At 34.5% G+C, this 18,933-nt stretch overlaps 2 protein-coding genes across 2 annotated transcripts in view; one reads left to right on the forward strand and one right to left on the reverse strand.

The window, feature by feature from the left end:
- Positions 1-5,916, forward strand: part of LOC107035711 (45 kDa calcium-binding protein) — a gene marked incomplete at its 5' end in the record, with an annotated part of 13,565 nt that extends 7,649 nt beyond the window's left edge. Inside the window, 4 exon segments of the mRNA XM_015253267.1 lie at positions 534-1,056; positions 2,862-3,125; positions 3,205-3,389; positions 5,304-5,916. Coding sequence (XP_015108753.1) covers positions 609-1,056; positions 2,862-3,125; positions 3,205-3,389; positions 5,304-5,483 — 1,077 coding nt within the window. The 3' untranslated portion in view covers positions 5,484-5,916.
- Positions 5,917-10,139: 4,223 nt separating this feature from the next.
- The window catches only part of LOC107035710 (PDF receptor), a 42,366-nt gene continuing 33,572 nt past the window's right edge, over positions 10,140-18,933 (reverse strand). Inside the window, exons 5-14 of the mRNA XM_015253265.1 lie at positions 18,457-18,560; positions 17,811-17,955; positions 17,618-17,720; positions 15,728-15,845; positions 15,584-15,653; positions 14,353-14,438; positions 13,932-14,112; positions 12,906-13,020; positions 11,755-11,848; positions 10,140-10,638 (exon numbers count right to left, since the gene is read on the reverse strand). Coding sequence (XP_015108751.1) covers positions 10,626-10,638; positions 11,755-11,848; positions 12,906-13,020; positions 13,932-14,112; positions 14,353-14,438; positions 15,584-15,653; positions 15,728-15,845; positions 17,618-17,720; positions 17,811-17,955; positions 18,457-18,560 — 1,029 coding nt within the window. The 3' untranslated portion in view covers positions 10,140-10,625. The remainder of the gene's footprint in view (positions 10,639-11,754; positions 11,849-12,905; positions 13,021-13,931; positions 14,113-14,352; positions 14,439-15,583; positions 15,654-15,727; positions 15,846-17,617; positions 17,721-17,810; positions 17,956-18,456; positions 18,561-18,933) is intronic.

Here is an 18,933-nt window from a genome sequence, read left to right on the forward strand (position 1 = left end):
TTCGTTTGAGCCCAAAAAAACATTCATATCTTGTCTGACATCTTTGCTACAAACTCGGGTTTACAACTCAGGCCTTCAATTGAAAGCCCGAGAAATCTGAAATAAATGCACTTTGAAATCTGAATTGTCAATGACGAAATTCGTTGAAATTTCAGCGGTAATTAAATTTGATAAAAATTTCCAAAAATTGTACCGGAAATTTCGAACAAAATCTTTTATTATCTCAGTAGTGCAGCGGTGAACGGAGATAAGTCGATTTATCTCCCAGTTGAGTTTTTGAGGACTATTTCCGAATCTAAGGGAGATAGCGAAATTTTTGTAGTCACATTTGTTGTAGCACTCAATCAGCTCCACAAAAAAGGTTATAACAAAAATTTTGCTATCTTCCTTAGATTCCGAGATAATGATTCAAAACTGGTCAATAATCCAAATTGACTCATCTCCCTTTACCACTTCGCTACTGATATTATCATTGAATGACATTTCGCTCGCCGATTACCGTTCGTATAGTAAAATTTGCCGCGATTTTCTAGGTAATTTTTATTCAACATTTCTCTCCATGTAATGTCACTCGGTAATTAAGCAGTTGTGCCTCTGAAAAGTTGAACATGCGCAAGCCTGATCTCAAGTTCATTCGGATCACTCGATGGACAATTCTCGTGCCGCTTGTTATTTACGTGTGCTTTGTTTATATCAAGTACAATAATACGATGAGACTGAAGAGTTCGAGTGGAGTTGGGGGCCACGGGATACAGGATCTCGTGGCCGAGGTGGATTCAGCCGTTAAATTGAAGAGTGATGAGAGGGAGAATGAGGCTGGCAAGAGCGATAACGGGAATTCCCAGCTGATTCGGGATATCGAGGAGAGGGAGAATAGGGAGAATCCGAGACTACTGCTGGAGGATGTGTTCAGGCGAGCGGACACCGACGAGAATCAGGAATTGAGTATTCAGGAATTGTCTAAGTGGATTCATGCGAAAATTATTGATCACATCAATCGGGCTATGCGGGACAATGTGGGACTGTTTACGGCCATTGACAACGATCCCAGGAATGGTAAGTGGTGGACAATTCCGGAGAAAAATACCGTCGATGTCCCAGTAACTGCCACTGTCCCGGTTTCTGCCACCGGCTATTTGTTAATGGATGGCATTTAGTACAGTGCAATCTTCGTAGAAGATACCGCAGAGATTATAGAGAAATAAAATTCCGAAAATTGCATATCCCTCGTTTTAGTTGCACCCAGAGAAATTATTTATTTGAGTGAAATAAAGTTTATTTAAATAGTACCAAATCCTTTTTTAAAATAAATGCCAAATTTTCCTCGAACTTTTGCTGATATAAAATAAATGCTTTTTTTACTATTAATAATCTTTGTTAGATGCAAATAAATTCGATATTTATACTAAATAAACAGTTCTCTTGTATTAAGAAAATTTATTTATGTGAATCAAATAAATTTTCAATCAGTATTTATTTGATACTAATAATTTATTATCGCTTTGAGGTGGTGATTAATTCGAAAAATATTGAATGAATGAAATATTGCATGATTGAATACAAGACATCACGTACGACATTTAGAGGGCGGGGGGAAGAAAGTTCTGTTCCATGGTTCCACTCTTAGGGAGACGATGGTGAAAGAAGGTCGTATATACTGGAATGAAGAGTATAATAAAAAAATGGATCAAAATGATTCTAGAGAGCTTAAATTGTCCAGATTTGACGTTTCGTGGATTAGGTTCGTACGACCTTTTTCCACATAGCCCGCGAATATTGTTGAATTTCACAATTCACACTTTTGAAATTCTTTTGAAACATTAATAATTATAATTATATGAAATTCTTTGCAATAAATAAATTGTTTGTTTAATATAAATAAATCCTTTTTCTTAAAACAAGTAAACAAGTGTATTCGTTTGTAACCAAAATATTCTTGAAATGAGTAAAAAATTTCAACAATTTTCAATAATTAAAATTTAAACGGGATATTAACTAATTGACAACTTCATAATTTAACAGTAATTATAATTAATGGATATGACGATCACTGTAAAAATTATCCCAGTGAACGTGAATAATTGCTCAATATTGCGTACATTATTGGAAATTTTCGTCTGAATTTTCCGTGCCAAATTCCGGAAATTTTTATTGTGTTCAAGTTCCACTGAAATTTCAGGAAATCTAATTATATGAAATTACTTGAAATAAATAAATTGTTTGTTTAATATCAATAAATCCTTTTTTTTTAAGCAAGTAAACAAGTGTATTCGTTTGTAACAAAAATATTCTTGGAATAAGTAAAAAATTTCAATAATTTTCAATAATTAAAACTTAAAAGTGATATTAACTAATTGACAACTTTATAATACAACAGTAATTAATGGATAATTCCTGGTATAATTAATGGATATGGCTATCCCTGCGAAAATGATTCCACTGAAGGTGGATAATTGCTCAATATTGCGTACACTGTTGCAAATTTTCGTCTGAATTTTCCGTGCCAAATTCCGGAAATTTTTATTGTGTTCAAGTTCCACTGAAATTTCAGGAAATCTAATTATATGAAATTACTTGAAATAAATAAATTGTTTGTTTAGTATAATTTAATCCTCTCTCTTAAAACAACTAAACAGGTCCATTCATTTGTAACGAAAATATTTTTGAAACAAGTAAAAAATTTCAGACATTGTGATAAAAAATTGATAATTGCCAATTGTGTTCCTGGAGCTACATAAAAAATCGTGAAAAAAATGTCGATGTTACCCCGTTGCCCGTTCACCACTCCACCAAACAATTCGCGAGGAAAATCTGCAGCGCGAAAATTGTCATATTGAATCGAATAACGTCTTTTATCACAGGAGAAGTCTCGTGGGAGGAATATCACGCCTACTTCCTCCGATCCCACGGTTTTTCCGAAAAATATATTAGCTCTCACGACAAGAAGCATTCTCAGCTCCCGAGAGCGTTGAAAGAAAGTATTATGAGAGATAGAGCGAGGTGGATTGAGGCGGCGAGAAATGATCCTGAAAAGTTGGCACTCGACGAATTTCTCGCTTTCACTCATCCCGAGAGCAGTCATCGAGCATTGTTGCAGATGGTCGAGGATTTATTCGAAAAGTTCGGTGAGTCGATTGAATCCCTCCCACCTCTGTGCTATTACCAGTATAATTGTCTACAGTAGTGTGGATTCTGGTTAAATAGATCGAGATGGTGACGAGCAATTGACTGAAAACGAATTTGCTGATTTACCGTCGGACGGAATGGGTTTGGACTTTCATGAGGAGCAGAATGCCCAACCAGTGGGGGGAAGTGAGGACCGGAGACAGGAGTTTCGACATCTCATTGATAAAAATAAGGATGGGAAGGCGGACAGAGCAGAACTTCTGGTAATATTTCATTACAGGATTATTTGATTTGGGTTTTAGTTGGTTAATGACACTTGAACGTGAGTTTTAGGGGAATATTTTTTAATTCGAAGGAAATATTCGTAGAATAGAGAGAATGAAAAAGTTAATCCGGAGGGGAATTTCATCTTTTGCATCGATTTATATTCAAAATTCTGTAATTTTTAATATAAATTAAACCGTGACCCTTATTTGGACCTTTATTGATCCTTGTGACCCTTATGACCCGTAATCTGACTCTTGTGACACTTGTTGACACCCTAAATCTGACCCTCGTAACCCTTATTTTGACCCTTGTGACCCTTAATTTTGAAGTCTTAATTTTTAGTACCAAATTTTTATCACCAGAAATTGATTTCAATTTTTATAATCGAGAGAGTTATTCTAATGAATATTTTCGTTCGAAAAAAATTAATAGATGTTAATTTTTCTGAATAAACTATTCACTTCATAGTCTTTTCTGTTGTTATTATTATTAGTAGGATTTTTTCAGATCTTTTATTTTTCATTTTTCATTACAAAGTTCACGAAAAAAACTTGCAATGAGAGGTAGCGAAATTTTTAGAGATTGGAGAAAGGGTTTCCAAACATTTTGCCAATTCCTTGAAAAATAAAATCGTCTTTTCAAAAAATCCGTAGAAGAAGTTGATATAAAATAAAAATAAAAATGAATATAAAATAACTTCGGCATAATGAAGTAATTAATTAGCTTCTCGCGCAAAACTATTCTCCTGGGTTCCTGGATTCATGCCTCCGGTACTGAAGCGTTCATTACATTAGTTCAGATCCTGCACATCACACTTCATGAATATGCTTATATTCAAGAGCATGGAAACTATTTTATATAAAAACCGAATAGAATTTCATCTTTCTATTGAGACATTTTCTATCAGAATGCCTCAACAGGAATTCGCTAAGTCGTTTCCATTCTATTTTTTTCTCTTTTATTTCAAAGAATCAATCAAAAAACTTAGAACTTAGAACATTTGAGGAGAGAAATTGTTATAGAAAATATCGCAATCGAATAGATTGTATAGAACAATAGAATTCTATTGATTTTTTCTGTAGAATATTTACCATCGACCCCGCAGATAAACTACGGAATTTCTCAATAGAATCGTTCAAAAACTAGTAGAACTGTATAAGAATTGTATTGAACAGAAACTTTAATAGAATTGTCCATACAACTCATCTTGAAGTTGTTTCGTCGCGATTGGATAAGTTTAATAGAAAAACCTAGCGAATTCGTTAAACAATTCTATTGCATTTCTATTGAATGGAAAATATTCTATAGAAAAAATCAAAAAAATTCGATTTTTTATGCAACTTATTTTCCCGAAATATTTTCCATAGAATTTCCTCGGCTGAAATTTTCCAAGTTGTTTTGTTTGATTTTCTTGATGAAAAGAGAAGATAAATACAATTAGATAATCTTGTAAAACTTGAGCCGAGGAAATTTTGTAGAAAATATCGAACAGAATAAATTATATCGAAAAATCGAATTCTATTGACTTTTTCTATTGAATAGAAGTCTAATAGGATTTTTTCTAACAAATTCGCTAGATTTTTCTACTAAATTTTTTCATGCCTGGTAATTTTATTCCATAACTAAACTACTGAATTAAATAACTTCTCCATAATTATTCAAATTTTTCTGGGCCATTTCTCCATAATTAATTAATTAATTGGCTTCTCATGTAAAACTATTCTCCTGAGATTTCGAAGTGCCATTTTCCTCCGTTAATGGAGCGTGCATTACATTAATTCAGACCCTGTACATTAAACTTCATGAATATTCACATATTGATGAGCATATTATCCCCGTAATCTCTCGAGAGCCACCAGTGTCGGCCTGCATTCATCTATTCATCACATTCTCTTTTTACCCATTTGCAGATGTACATTGATCCGAGGAATCCAAGACATGCGATTCAGGAGGCGCAACATTTAATCGAAGTCTCTGATATCAACCATGACAGAACGTTGAGTTTGTCGGAGGTGCTCAGTAAAATGGATTTATTCCTCGACAGCAAAATGGTTGACACTGAGAAGAGTTTCCACGACGAATTTCGATGAGACATGATCAAATAAAATCAATGTCTGGGGGTGAGAAACTTTTTCTGAGGATTTTCCTTCGAGAATGGCAATGGGAACTGAACATATTGGGGTGAAGGGATGAAACGAGTTGAGTAAACTCAACTTGAGGATGAGTTTTCGAGAAAAATTACCGAATTCAAGAGAGTAGGAAAATTCTTTTGCAAAACGAATTGAGAACTGCAAAAGAAGGAGTTTCTACATTACCTCTACCTTGAATTTAAAAATGTTGGGAAAGGTTACATGTGTGAAAATAAATTTAATAAAATGTCTAACTTTCTGTAAGAAATTCTATAGAATTTCTGTTGAAACTCTATAAAAAATCTATTTGAGTTCGTCTAAAAGATTTTATCTCTTACTCATTGTTAATATATTTTTACTATTTTATTTCACTATTTATTATTATTATTATTGTTTTTATTAATTTATGTAAATTTTTTATTTAATAGAATTTCTTAAAGAAAGCGCTAGATTTTTCTATGAGAAATAAAGGTGTAAAAATAACAACAATGGTCACAATGATATTATCATGAGAATATTCATGGATCTAGACTTCAAAAATCGAAAATTCTAAGATTCTATTGAAAATTATATTGTTTTTCTGTTCATTTCGATTGAAAACAATGTATTAACCCCCTAAGGTGAATTTCAGTATCCCCACTCTACGGTCGTCAAAGCGGAAGGCCAGCGTCCCCACTCGAGCGCGCAACTACGCTTTACTACGCTTTTCACCTTAGAGGGTTAACGAGGCCGACACACAGACCCGGCCACCGACTCGGCCATTTTCAATCATCAAGTTTGTGAATTTAATAGCGTGAGAAAAATTTGAAAAAATCATGAATACTCACCTTTAGTCAAATTAAATTTTGCATAGAATTATAATTTTTTTAACATGCGTTGTCTATAAATAACTAATTCCAATTGTTTAAACTTGAAATTATTATTAAACAGAGATTTAATAATAATAATTATTATTTCATGTTTAAATAATTAAACTCTTGTTGAATTATTTAAACATGAAATCAATTTCTAGTAAAATTCTGAAATATGAATTAATTTGTTACGATTCCGAACTAATGATTTTTAAGATGAAAAATTGATTGTTTATAAATTATTTACAGAAAACGCTCGTAACTTTCAAAAATTGCATTTCACTGGAGAAAAAATAACCAAAGTTATGGATATACTTAAATCGTTTTACCGCTTCGCTACTGAATTGACGATTGAAAGAGGAACTTGTGCAGGAACTAAAAAATTAATGGAAATTCACTACTTTTGCAATAATGGAAATATTTTTTTGGTTCGAATGACATTAGCGAATCTCGTTTGACCCACTTCACCCCATAATTCCGAGCTTTTTGATAATAATGTCTGTGATAATTTCTACTTAATTTAAACTACACAATTGAGTTGCAATCGGCGAAAACCACATACTAAATAGTAATACGATCATTTAATATTAGAACCTGTACTTAATATCGACATCTGCCTACTATAATTAATGTTCCTACTCACTAAGTTGTAGATCATCGAAATGGGATTGATTGATAACACAATAAATGTTTACATACTTTATTTACAGTTCGAGGAAATCATTGACCCCTATAAAATTGAGAAACTTGAGGTTTATGAAAAGTTCAGTTGATCCTTATTATTTCATCAGATGTGATTTTTCTAGATTTGTTCGTGGATTCTATAGGGAGAAGGTGGTTCTTTATTTCACACTCGACGACACTGATGACCGTTTACGCATGAGATAATTCTGCAGAAATGCTCTCTTGCTTCTCCTCCGGGAATTCTCCGAGAGGAATGTGACTATTTCTATAAGACCCGTGTATAAGACTGGGGTGATGTCTTAAAAAATGAAGTATCAAACGAATTATAAGAAAAATAGATTTTTTTATCAGAAAGCGTTCTATCAACTTCGGATAAAGTGACCGCGTACACTAAGAGAAAAAGATAAAGATAATATAACAAAATCATTTCTTGAGCGAAAAACATCGCATACGTATTTGATCAATTTATGGTATTTTTCAGGCAAGAAATCGGTGCTCTTCGGGCTAATGAGGAAGTTACTGAATGAAAAGGTGATGCCTTTTTTCGAAATGAGATAATATTCCTTAAAAGACAAGAATAGTTTGACAGAAGGAAAAGAAGATATTGCTTTCCTTCAAACTCAAAGCGATTGAGCGTAAGCGACGGTTATATATTTTTTTTATCTGGAGGTTTTCCTCTGGATAAACTCTTTATTCATTCAATATGAAAGTCTCTGATTCATGATTCACTGAATCGAAGCTTTTAATATTTTTAGTCATTTTCTCATCTTCTGACACGAAAAACCCGATTTCTTGTGGCAAGAAATTCTCACTTTATCATGAAATGTTCATGTTCAAGTCGTGAACACTTCACCGAAATCTGACATTGTCTGATATATTACCCGGAATTTTTATCCCAAGAAATTTATCCTCAAGAGATGGGATATTTGGCGCAAGAAATTAGTTTTGTAATATTATGACAATATTTCTCTCAGGGTATGAAAAAAATTAATAGAAAAAGAAATAGAAATTGATTTTTTAAAATTAGAATTCCATTAGAATGCTATTTGATTTTTTTTTTTGAAAATTCTATTTGTATTGTGCCTCAATTTCTATTGAAAATTATGCCACTTTGTCTTGCATTTTTCAATAAAGATTTTTTTATCACCCGAAGTCAATTCCGATTTTTACAAGATAGAGAAATTATTGATAATAGTAGTAGCCGATAGACTAACCAAAAAAATCGATTGGATCTATCCACTTCCCATTTATAAGATACAAGCAGCAGAAAATAATTACTTCCGATTGCGGAAAATTATCATTTGTTTATTCTCAATCAACCGATATTATTATTCGATAAAAAAGTGGAAAATTTTGCTAACTTTCTTAAATCTTCGATGTTTCGGCATGAAAAATCGATGCCTTCGATTAATCGGCAAACATCGCTCGTCCCACCTGTAGCCATGTGCCGTAGAATTCCTCACGAAGAAAATCTGTAGAATTTCTCATAGAACTCGCCTACAGAATTATCCACACGCATTTTTATATTCTAATATAGTATCGAACGACAATCGTAATTTTAATTTTCACCTGAAAAAATACACTCAATACCGATACGCAATATCTAGGCATTTAATCACATGAATTTCTCAATAAACTTTCTCCCCTGTTTCATTATTCACTCATTCACTCCATGAAATATTTTGACACTCACCACATGAAAATACCACTCGTATCATACAATTACAATAAATAAGCGTACAAATTTCCATCTTGTTGTGGAAAAAAATCACAATGAAAGCTCGAGCTACTCGTTTGAAAACATGAGGGAAAATGTATCCCTCGGGGTTTTTATTCTCCGGCATTGTGTGTACTTCACTTCACCCGGTGGTGCCTCATTACCTCGTCAGCAGGGACGAGTCTATGAGGCATTACTCCACGATCAAATTCCCTCTTCTCGTTACAAATGAATCACACTGTGACAAAAGGCTCCATGGCGTCCTTTCTCGTGGAATTCTTGTTTTTTTGATGATGGAGGAAGTTCTGTTCTCTGGAACGAAAATGTTCTTCAATCAATGAATTAATCTTTTATTTTTCTACCATTAAATTTAATTACATTTTTTATTCATCCTTTATTCTAATTCTACGACATGAATTTTCTGTTCTTCGCTCATTACACTGTTGGAAAATTACTCTTGAAATTTCAAATAAAGAAACTAGAAGTTTTTAACAACACTGAATTTACATGAAATTTATCTCTGCTTTGTTACTAAAAAATCAGGTAACTGATTCTTTGAATATTCAATGAAATTATAATTTCCCGATCCATACGACAACGAAAATGATTGAAAATAATAAAAATTCAGGCCATTATTTTACGGAAATCTCAATTTATTGAAAATTCAATTGAATTCAATATTCAATTTTCATAATGATCTTTAAAATTCAAGCTGTCCTTGAAATGTCAATGATAGTTTACCATGAAAAACTGAATTTTCAAGATGAATGGCAACTTTCATGAATGATGTGATCTTAAAATAAATTAAACCCCACAAATTAAACAAATTAAACTCTGGGCGGAATGACCCACAAACGCGAAGGCTGATAAAATAGCCAATAACTGATGAAGATATTTTTCTGCGGTCGAAAAGGTCGCAATGGATGTGAAAAAGTATAACGAACATATATTTCGCACTCCATTCAATTATAGACCAACCGAAAATGTGAAAAACTTAAATTCTGGAGTCAAAATATTTTATGAATTCGGTAGGAAATAATTTGGATTTTTTTAAACAATATTTCCACGGGAGAAAATTGAAAATTTCTGTTGAAATTACTTGTTGTTATCAAACATTTGCACAATAAAAAAAAAATGTTTTCTCAGCGAATCTTGAGAAACAGGCACCAATTACCCTAATACCTAGGAAAATCGAATTCGATTTATTTGGTTCAAACAAGACTTATTTGAGAACAATTTTTTTCTCTCAGTCAAGGGTCAAATGAGTTTCGCCTGGAAACTCCGACGTTCAACTACAAGTGTTGAAAACGATTTCAACGAAGTGAAAATGTCCGGAGTGCTTGAATAAAATCCACTTGCCATGTTCAATTGTACAGTTTAATCGCTGAACTGCGCTGGTCCATTATGCCATTCTGTTCACGGAAATCGTTTTCTGATGGTTCTACCCAACTCTCAAGTACTCCCTCCCATCGACTGATTCCAATGAGGCATTAGAAAAATTACTACACTATATTCGATGGAGCCTACTATTGCACTACAGAGTCGCGATTCTCATGAAAGGCCATTGCAAAAATCTCGGAGGAGTCCAGTATTCCTCATCTTCACGACGATCCTCTCGATTTCTAACAATGAGTTATGGTTCTATCTTCGTCTGTGCGATGGTGTGTTGATGCTCGAAATATTCTATCAGTCCTTTCTGGGTTCTTCATATTTCAAACGTGTTCGATTTCACGAGACATATTCCGTGAATTATGATTCTTTTATTCGGTTATTGTTGTTCAGTTTTGTTGAGGTAATTGGTCAGTAGGCTGCTCTCTCCTTGGCGATATAATTCCGCCAGAACCACCAAGGTCAAACTGTTGTTCTAAAACAGTGAGAATGAACTCAGTAGTCAAGCGGTAAACCGGGTTAAGTCGATTTTGACTTTTGATCAGTTTTTGATGAATATCTCAGAACCCAAGAGAGATAGCAAAATTTTTCTTATGACCTTTTTTGTAGAACCAATTAAGGGCTATAAAAAGGTCATGACAAAAATTTTTCTATCTCTTTTAGATTCCGAGATATTCGTCAAAAACTAGCCAATAGTCAAAATCGACTTAACCCGGTTTACCGCTTCGCTGAACTGTACAATTATTTTAATCACTTGTGTGTAAAGTTAAATTTTACACACCCTCCGCGTTGCAGTTTATATCGTCATAATATCACAAAACTAAGTTCTTGCGCCAAATATCTCATCTCTTGAGGATAAATTCCTTGGGATAAGAATTCCGGATAATGTGTCAGACAATGTCAGATTTCGGTGAAATGTTCATGACTTGAACATGAACGTTTCATGATAAAGTGAGAATTTCTTGCCATAAGAAATCGGTTTTTTCGTGGCAGAAGATGAGAAAATGGCTAAAAATAATAAAAGCTTCGATTCAGTGAATCATGAATTGGAGACTTTCATACTGAATGAATAGAGAGTTTATGCAGAGGAAAACCTCCAGATATAAAAAATATATAACCGTCGCTTACGCTCAATCGCTTCGAGTTCGAAGGAAAGCAATATCTTCTTTTCCTTCTGTCAAACTATTCTTGTCTTTTAAGGAATATTATCTCATTTCGAAAAAAGACATCACCTTTTCATTCAGTAAATTCCTCCTTAGCCCGAAGAGCACCGATTTCTTGTCTGAAACCTGCCATAAATTCATCAAATATGTATGCGATGTTTTTCGCTCAAGAAATGATTTTTGTGATATTATGTCGATTTTTCATCTAGTGTGATGTGAAGAAATGAATTTGTATCTTTTCTTCACGAGGTATTCAAGTGTTCGCTTGTGCTTTTTACGATAGTAACGATGAAACATGATTTCACGGGTTAAATAACATTCGCGCGATAAAAAACATCATCCGCAGATACTTCAATTGCGCGCATTTCAGTTTTCTTAAGCATCCATTAAAAAATGTAAAATGCATCCTTCCGGACTATTGCACTCACTCAGCGGGTTGATCAGGGGGTGGAGTATTCGTCCCGCGACAGCACAGGCGTAACCATCCGCTAGGTCTCAATTCCCTGGGTTCCATTTCAACCACTGGAGAAGGAATAAAATTTTTACATTGACGATGCCGTTCTCTTCATATTGCAGCGATTTTTATTGGTTTTGAAATTGCTCGATTGCACAGACAATGGCTTCATTGCATCGAGAAATTTACGAGAAAAACCGGAATGTCAGAGGACGATTTGTTCTTTCTATTAATTCCAAGTGAAATTTTCCAGCTGCTTCGGTGAAACCATTAATAAACGTTAATCCGAGGGGTCCGAGGGGTCATTCATTTGTGAAATCATTGTGTCATCCAGGACTTAAATCGTAGGAAATCAGTTGAAATCAAGTGATATCCCGGGGTTTCATAGAGTTCAGATGATTTCAATTGAACTCACTTGCAATCGGTGAAATCTCATGAAATCGTGAAATCGGCAACTCGAGCCTTTCGAATACATAAACGAGAAAGAAACTTTTTCGACTTATTTGTGGTGTATTCTTCTACGTATGCCCATTTACGTGGATTATTTTTCACACAGAAAAAAAAACAAATCGGTAACAAAAAGGCGTATTTTCTTGTACGACCTCCTGAAATCCTCAGAAAGTATCGAAACATCGTGTTACCAACAGAGACACTATCTGCGGGAGAAGACAAAAAAATAAAACAAAAATACAACATCAACAATCGATATTTTCTGAGGATCTCCCATACGACGTTGAATGCTTGACTGCGGTAGAAATAGATATTCAATCGAATGAATGAAAAAAATTTATATTTGATTCTCATGGCTTCACCTTGATGGTTTCATCCCTACAATTACCCCCTTATAACTCTCATGCTTGAGCCTTCTTGCATTAATATGATACATTTCTTTCCCTCCGGGTTCTGTCCCCATACCCTCCTACTCCATTCCCCCCTTCGCCTCGAAATAGATGAAATCAAAAATTTGAAATCACTTGAAATCGTCTGAAATCGCGAAATCACAAAAAAATCCCAGGCAATCACATAAAATTAATTTAATTTTGCTCTCAAGCAAGAAGAATCATTCTCCAATTGGGAAGAGCCTCCTCTATTCATCGCTGTTTCAAATATAAATGGTCCCAATACCTGATGCTATCCGTTGCGGCTGACAGGCACTGAATGTCGACTGTCGACGCGAGTGTCGTTCAGCCGCTCTCAACGACACGTATAGAGACATAGTTTTATTCAGAGCGAGTCTCACCTGAAATGAGAGAATGAAAATCGTAGGACATTAAGACGATCGTTAACTATACGGTCAGAAATTCTTTAGGAAAATTCGAGTGCTTTTCAAGTAAAATTTCTGAGCGTTCCTTTGGAAATTAAATATCAATGCGAGAAAAATTCATGGGCTGCCCAATAAAATTTTTAGTACTAGCACTAGAATTTTTCTGAATTCACTTTAATTACATTTATTATTTTTTCTCAGTAGTTTTATTGAATTGCTATTGGAATTGTATGAGAATTCTGCTTGTTTTTCGTATTGATTTTCAATAACAAAACGTCAATAGATGTTGATTTTTCCTAGACATAAGTTTTCTAAATTTTTTCATTTGATTTTTCGCCAAGAAACAGTAAAAATTCAACGGAAAAAAACTTTGAAAACTTATCCCCAAGAATTTCGATAAAAGCTCTCAAGAGGGCAATCGACATATAAAAATCAATGTCTATTGACTTCTCTATATAAAATATCTACAAAAAATAGCACGACAAAGTTGCCTGATTTTTGCAGGAAAAATCAACGCAAAAAAACATAATTCTCATGGAATTCCAATAAAAATTCAACAAAACTCTGAAGAACGCGCCAAGTTTATCCATTAAATTTTGTCGTACGTATTGAATAAATTGATGGCATTCATTGCATTTCAATTGAACGAATTCCTCCATAATTATCCTTAACGAGATACGAAATTAGGGCATAACGATGACCGCGTTCCAATATAAATTCGATGCTCCCCTAGTTCTTCAACTTTATCTTCGGGCCCGCGAATATCCCATTATCCCACGCATGCCATAATTATGAAAAGAAAGAGAATGAACGCCATTGTTTGCATACTTGGGGATTATTCTTGTTGATTTTTCGCCAATTATAGTGCATGTACCACAAAAACATACCTCGCCATTGAGAAAACAGTACAGCGTGGCGATGAAAACCCCCTGGAATGATGTCAAGAAATGAGTGGTGTACGACCAGAGGGCAAACCACATGGTCTCTTCGAGTGGAACTCCCGCCATCGATATCAAATTAGTGATACCCAGGAGTGGGAGCAGTACCACGGCAGCTCTCACCGCTTTTCTGTGGACATAATCGAATTTTCTTTTATTTTTCACTGGACATGAGGCGGGCTGATGTATCTAGAGATGTCAATGTGTCACAATGCGCCTTCCAAATTTGTCTCAGATTGTTTAAACCAAAAACCGATTCAAAATGAAAAATAAAGTTTAGACCTTCAGAATTTTAATAAAGTTGATGCAAAATTCTCAATTCACTAGACTCAAATGAATGTTCAACTACAAATGTTGATTAGTTAATTACCGGACTTGTTCGGTTTCACTGCTGTGGCTCTGTCGCAGTTTCACAACCAGCACTCGTACAATATTCATCAGGAATAAGAAATTGAGCTGTTGAACAACGATTAAAATAGTCAATTTGAGATGATTTTTTTTGATAAAATACTATTGGAAGTAGTGGCGAACCCCACACAGAGAAAAAACGACCGAACATCACGAAACTAATACCTTGAGTGAAATATATTATCTCTCGAGGGCAAATCGCTTGAGAATTCCGTGAAGTGCTCATTCATTAATTTCAAACACGAACTTCGCAATAAAGTGAGAATTAATCGTCTCAACACGACGTTTTGTCGTGTCAGAAGTTGAAGAATTGATCACAAATACAAAAAATTTCGACAAAGTTTACAATTTGATTAGAAAAATCAATGGAAATTGTGAATTTCAGTTAAATTATTCAATGAATATCAATAAAGAACAAATTTAGGGAAATGTGTTCTTGAATTTTCCGTTAACTGGAAACTCAGTGTAATTTAGCACTAAATATTCACGTTGTGATCGATTATCACGAAACTAGTTTCTTGAGCGAAATATATCATCTCTCAAGAGCAAATCGTTTGGGAATTCCGTAAAATGTTGATGACTTAAAGATGAACTCTTCGTAATAAAATGAGTATATCTCGGCTCAACACATCATTTTCTCGTGGCAGAAGTTAAGAAAGCGATTAAAAATACTGAAAATTCCAACAAAATTGACAATATAATAAAAAAAATCAATGGAAATTGTAAATTTTAGTTCAATTATCCAATGAATATCTATTAAAAAAAAGAAAATTAAGGGAAATATTTCCTTGAATTTTGAATTTATGGGAAATTCAGTGTAATCTGGCATTGAAATGTGGAATTCCATTGAATTTTCAGTGAATCCAAAATTTCATTATTTATTCCCCGTAAATTGAAGTAAATATCATACTCTTGGAAATTACTACTAAACTTTCTGTAAACGTATATTTATTTATTTATTTATTTATTTATTTATTTATTCATTCATTCATTCATTCATTCATTCATTTATTTATTTATTTATTGATGTACACAGACCCAACAGCCCACAGGCCAATTATAGGGTCAAGAAAACGTATTGGATATTTACAGAATATTACATATTGATAGAATACCAGTACATCGCATTTCCTTAACCCAAAAAATGATTTCAGTGACATAAGATCGTTCTTTCCCCGAGTGCCCAAATTTACCAATATGACTGCCATTCTGGGTCCCTCCAATATCCAAAAGTACACAGAGAGATTGTATCCCCACCAGCATCTTAAACCCCAGGAACATCATTATTACAAATAAGCAGTGAATCCTCTTAAAGACGATGTGTCGCATCTACTTACTTCAACGGATGATAATAGAATGCAGTCACAATAGCCCATGCGAAGGTCATAACAGCTGGGAATCCCCACCCGACTAATCGATACATACGATAGTACGAAGTCTCGTGGAATACAGTCACTGGAAGATATCCGAAGAGATGTCCATTGTGTGTGCAGTAGTTTGAGGAGAAAATCGAGAGGCAAACCATTCAATGTATTCGGAACAGAATGGTATATCCCTCTCCACAAGTAAATCGCAAAATAATCAGATCGATCCGATAATGATTCATCATTGATTCATTCAGGGGTCTCTATAATTAGGGTGTTCCATGTGAAAAGTCAAAATAATGAAAAAAAATTGAAAAATTCAGGGAAGAAGTATCTGAGTACGCTACATCACTCGGAATTTTTCCAGAATTTTCGCAGATCTTGCGTTCGAGAAAAAAATGATGAATTTTCAATGATTTTGTATCATCGTCAGCTGTAAAGGCCGAGATTATCGCACTCTAAATTCGATGATTTTTCTGACGCCTCTAAAAATAATGAAAAATGCGTGCAAAACTAGTATGCGAGAATTTAATAGAAAAATCTATCGGATTCGTTAGAAAATTCTATTGAATTTCTATTGAACTGTTCTATTCGTTTTTGGCCGATTCTATTAAAATGTTCAATAGAAAATATTCAGTAGAAAAACTCAATAGAATTCAATTTTTCTGTATAACTTATTCTATTGAGATATTTTCTATAGAATTTCCTCGGCTCAAATTTTCCAAGTTTTTTCGTTTGATTTTCTTGATGAGAAGAAAAGAAAAATAGAATGAAAAAAATTTGAGTCAAGCAAATTCTACAGAAAATATATGAAAAGAATAAGTGATATAGAAAAATCGAATTCTGTTAAATTTTTCTATTGAATGTTTCATAAGTGCAATTCCGATAATTCTAAAGAAAGTTATGATTGAAAAATAATGCAATACGCGTAACTGTTTCTAAAAAAATCAATTCAGTGGCGAAGTGATGAAATGATATAAGTCAATTTTGACTATTGGCCAGTTTTCAATGAATATCTCGGAATCTAAGGGGGATAGGAAAATTTTTGCTATAACCTTTTTTGTAGAGCCAATTGAGAGCTACAATAAAAGTAATTACGAAAAGTTCGCTATTTTTCTTAGATTCGGAAATATTCTCAACTGGGAGATAAGTCGACTTAAACCGTTTTACCACTTCGCTACTGAATTAATTCACGAAAAAAAATTGGACCTTAAAACGTCAATATTATAATATAAAAGTTTATTTGAAAATTTGGATTTTTCGTGTTCTGCGATTGAATCAGGGCTCGATAATAGTAGGACTCCCCTTCCGTTTCACCCCCCCCCCCCCCTCCACCCCGGAGATCAATACACGAAACACCGTAAGTACTCTCATGAATTTTAAGAGGGGTAGAAGAACTTTAAATATAACAACTAAATACTTTCGCTCGAAATTTCCGCAAAACTCCTCGGAATCTTCTGTCAAGTGGCACTTCCACTAAAATTTCAAGGAATTTCCTCATTGAAAATTCACGCTTCACTGAAAAAATCAATGCACACTGTAAATTTCACAATTAAAATTTCCAATTTGATGAAAAAATCCGTGGAAACTGCACGAGATTTCGTAGCAAACTTATAGAGCTCCTTGCAGAGCACTTGCCCACGATTTTTCCCCCGTCTATTCATCTTCCATAAAATCAATCTCGACCATTATTTCGTCGAAAGACAAGCAGAATTCATCATCCATACGTGAAACTAGAGCATGAGTATTATTTTAAAATTCTTTTGATACTTCGTCGCTTCGTAAAACTCATAAAGTCGGTGAGATATTTGGGGGAAGATTAAACGCGACGCAAAGGCGGCGAAATAAAGAGGAAATACTCACCGGTTACCATGTTATGGAGAAAAAATCCCTCTATGAACATCCACATGAACATAGCAGTCCTAGCGTATTCAAGGAGCACATAGCTCGCTTCACATAGAACAGGCTGGAAAGAGCATTACGAAATTTAATGGTACGAGTGTACAGCACCCTGTGCTTGACATTTTTTTTCTACTGCCTTTCCACAAAAACTCACCGTATTATTTATACCCTGTTGAGAACCAAACACATCAGTCTTTACGAATGCCTGATCGATGTAGAGGGTTAGGCGTATTACTACTTGAATAACCATCGCTACGAATAGATTTTTATGAATGCGTGTTCGGGTGTTTCTGAGTGATCTGAAAGTGGATTAATTGAATTTCAATTAATCATGGAATTGATCGGGGGAGTTTGATTGGCAGGCGAGTTGTGAAGTAATGGAAGAGGGTCAGGTACGAGAAAGATTGTTGACATTTTTTGAGAGATGTTGGAAGGTGGAAATGGTTTGAAAAATTTCATCGAATTTCTGGTGAAAATTATACTTTGCTGTCGTTTAACAGTTGTATTTTACAGTAAAAAGGCCATAGATTCTGATTTTTCTCGGAAAATCCAGCAGCATACGAATTTTTAACGGACAGAATAGTACGACATGCACGGACGAAAAAATAATTTTCAAGCCTTAAAAACGCGGTATTTTTTACTGAATTCGAATTTCACTCCACAATGACCTGTCGTATAACAATTTTGCCACGATTTTCTACTAGTTTTTATTCAACTTTTCTCTCCGTGTATACTGCGTTTTCCCAGTTTTTGATGACCCCAGAAAATCTCTTTTACCAGTATTTAATCCGACTACTCACCGAAATCGGCAGAATATCGCTAACGATATAAGAAGTGCTGTCAGCGAGATGCTTAATCCAACGAATTCAAGCGTTCGCGTCTTCTCGGCAATATCTAATTTCACCTGAAAGCAATTCATAAATTGAATTTCCCCGACGTGTCTGACAGTCTCAACGAGTTTAACTACTGAAGCAGAAGTCATGTCAGGTAAATGCAATTGAGAAAATTAAAAAAATGGGAGCCCAGTTGACAACTAAGCAATGGACCATGGGCGAAGGGCCCTGGTCTGTTGTGGAATGTTCGCCGAGAGTTATAACTGTGGGAAACAATCGCAGCGCTTTAGGTAACGGAGTCGTTGAGAGAACCCCCGAACTGGGTCGCTTGTTGATGGGAGACCCGATCTCAGTGTTTTCAGCTCCAATGTCTGCACATATTGTCGACCTGACCACTGAAAGGAGAGAATGAGGAAAATCTTCGGAGCAGAGCTGAAATTTCTA

The sequence above is a fragment of the Diachasma alloeum genome, unplaced genomic scaffold (assembly GCF_001412515.2).
Source record: "Diachasma alloeum isolate Michigan unplaced genomic scaffold, Dall2.0 Dall_scaffold_00200, whole genome shotgun sequence".
Classification (NCBI taxonomy): Eukaryota; Metazoa; Arthropoda; class Insecta; order Hymenoptera; family Braconidae; genus Diachasma; species Diachasma alloeum.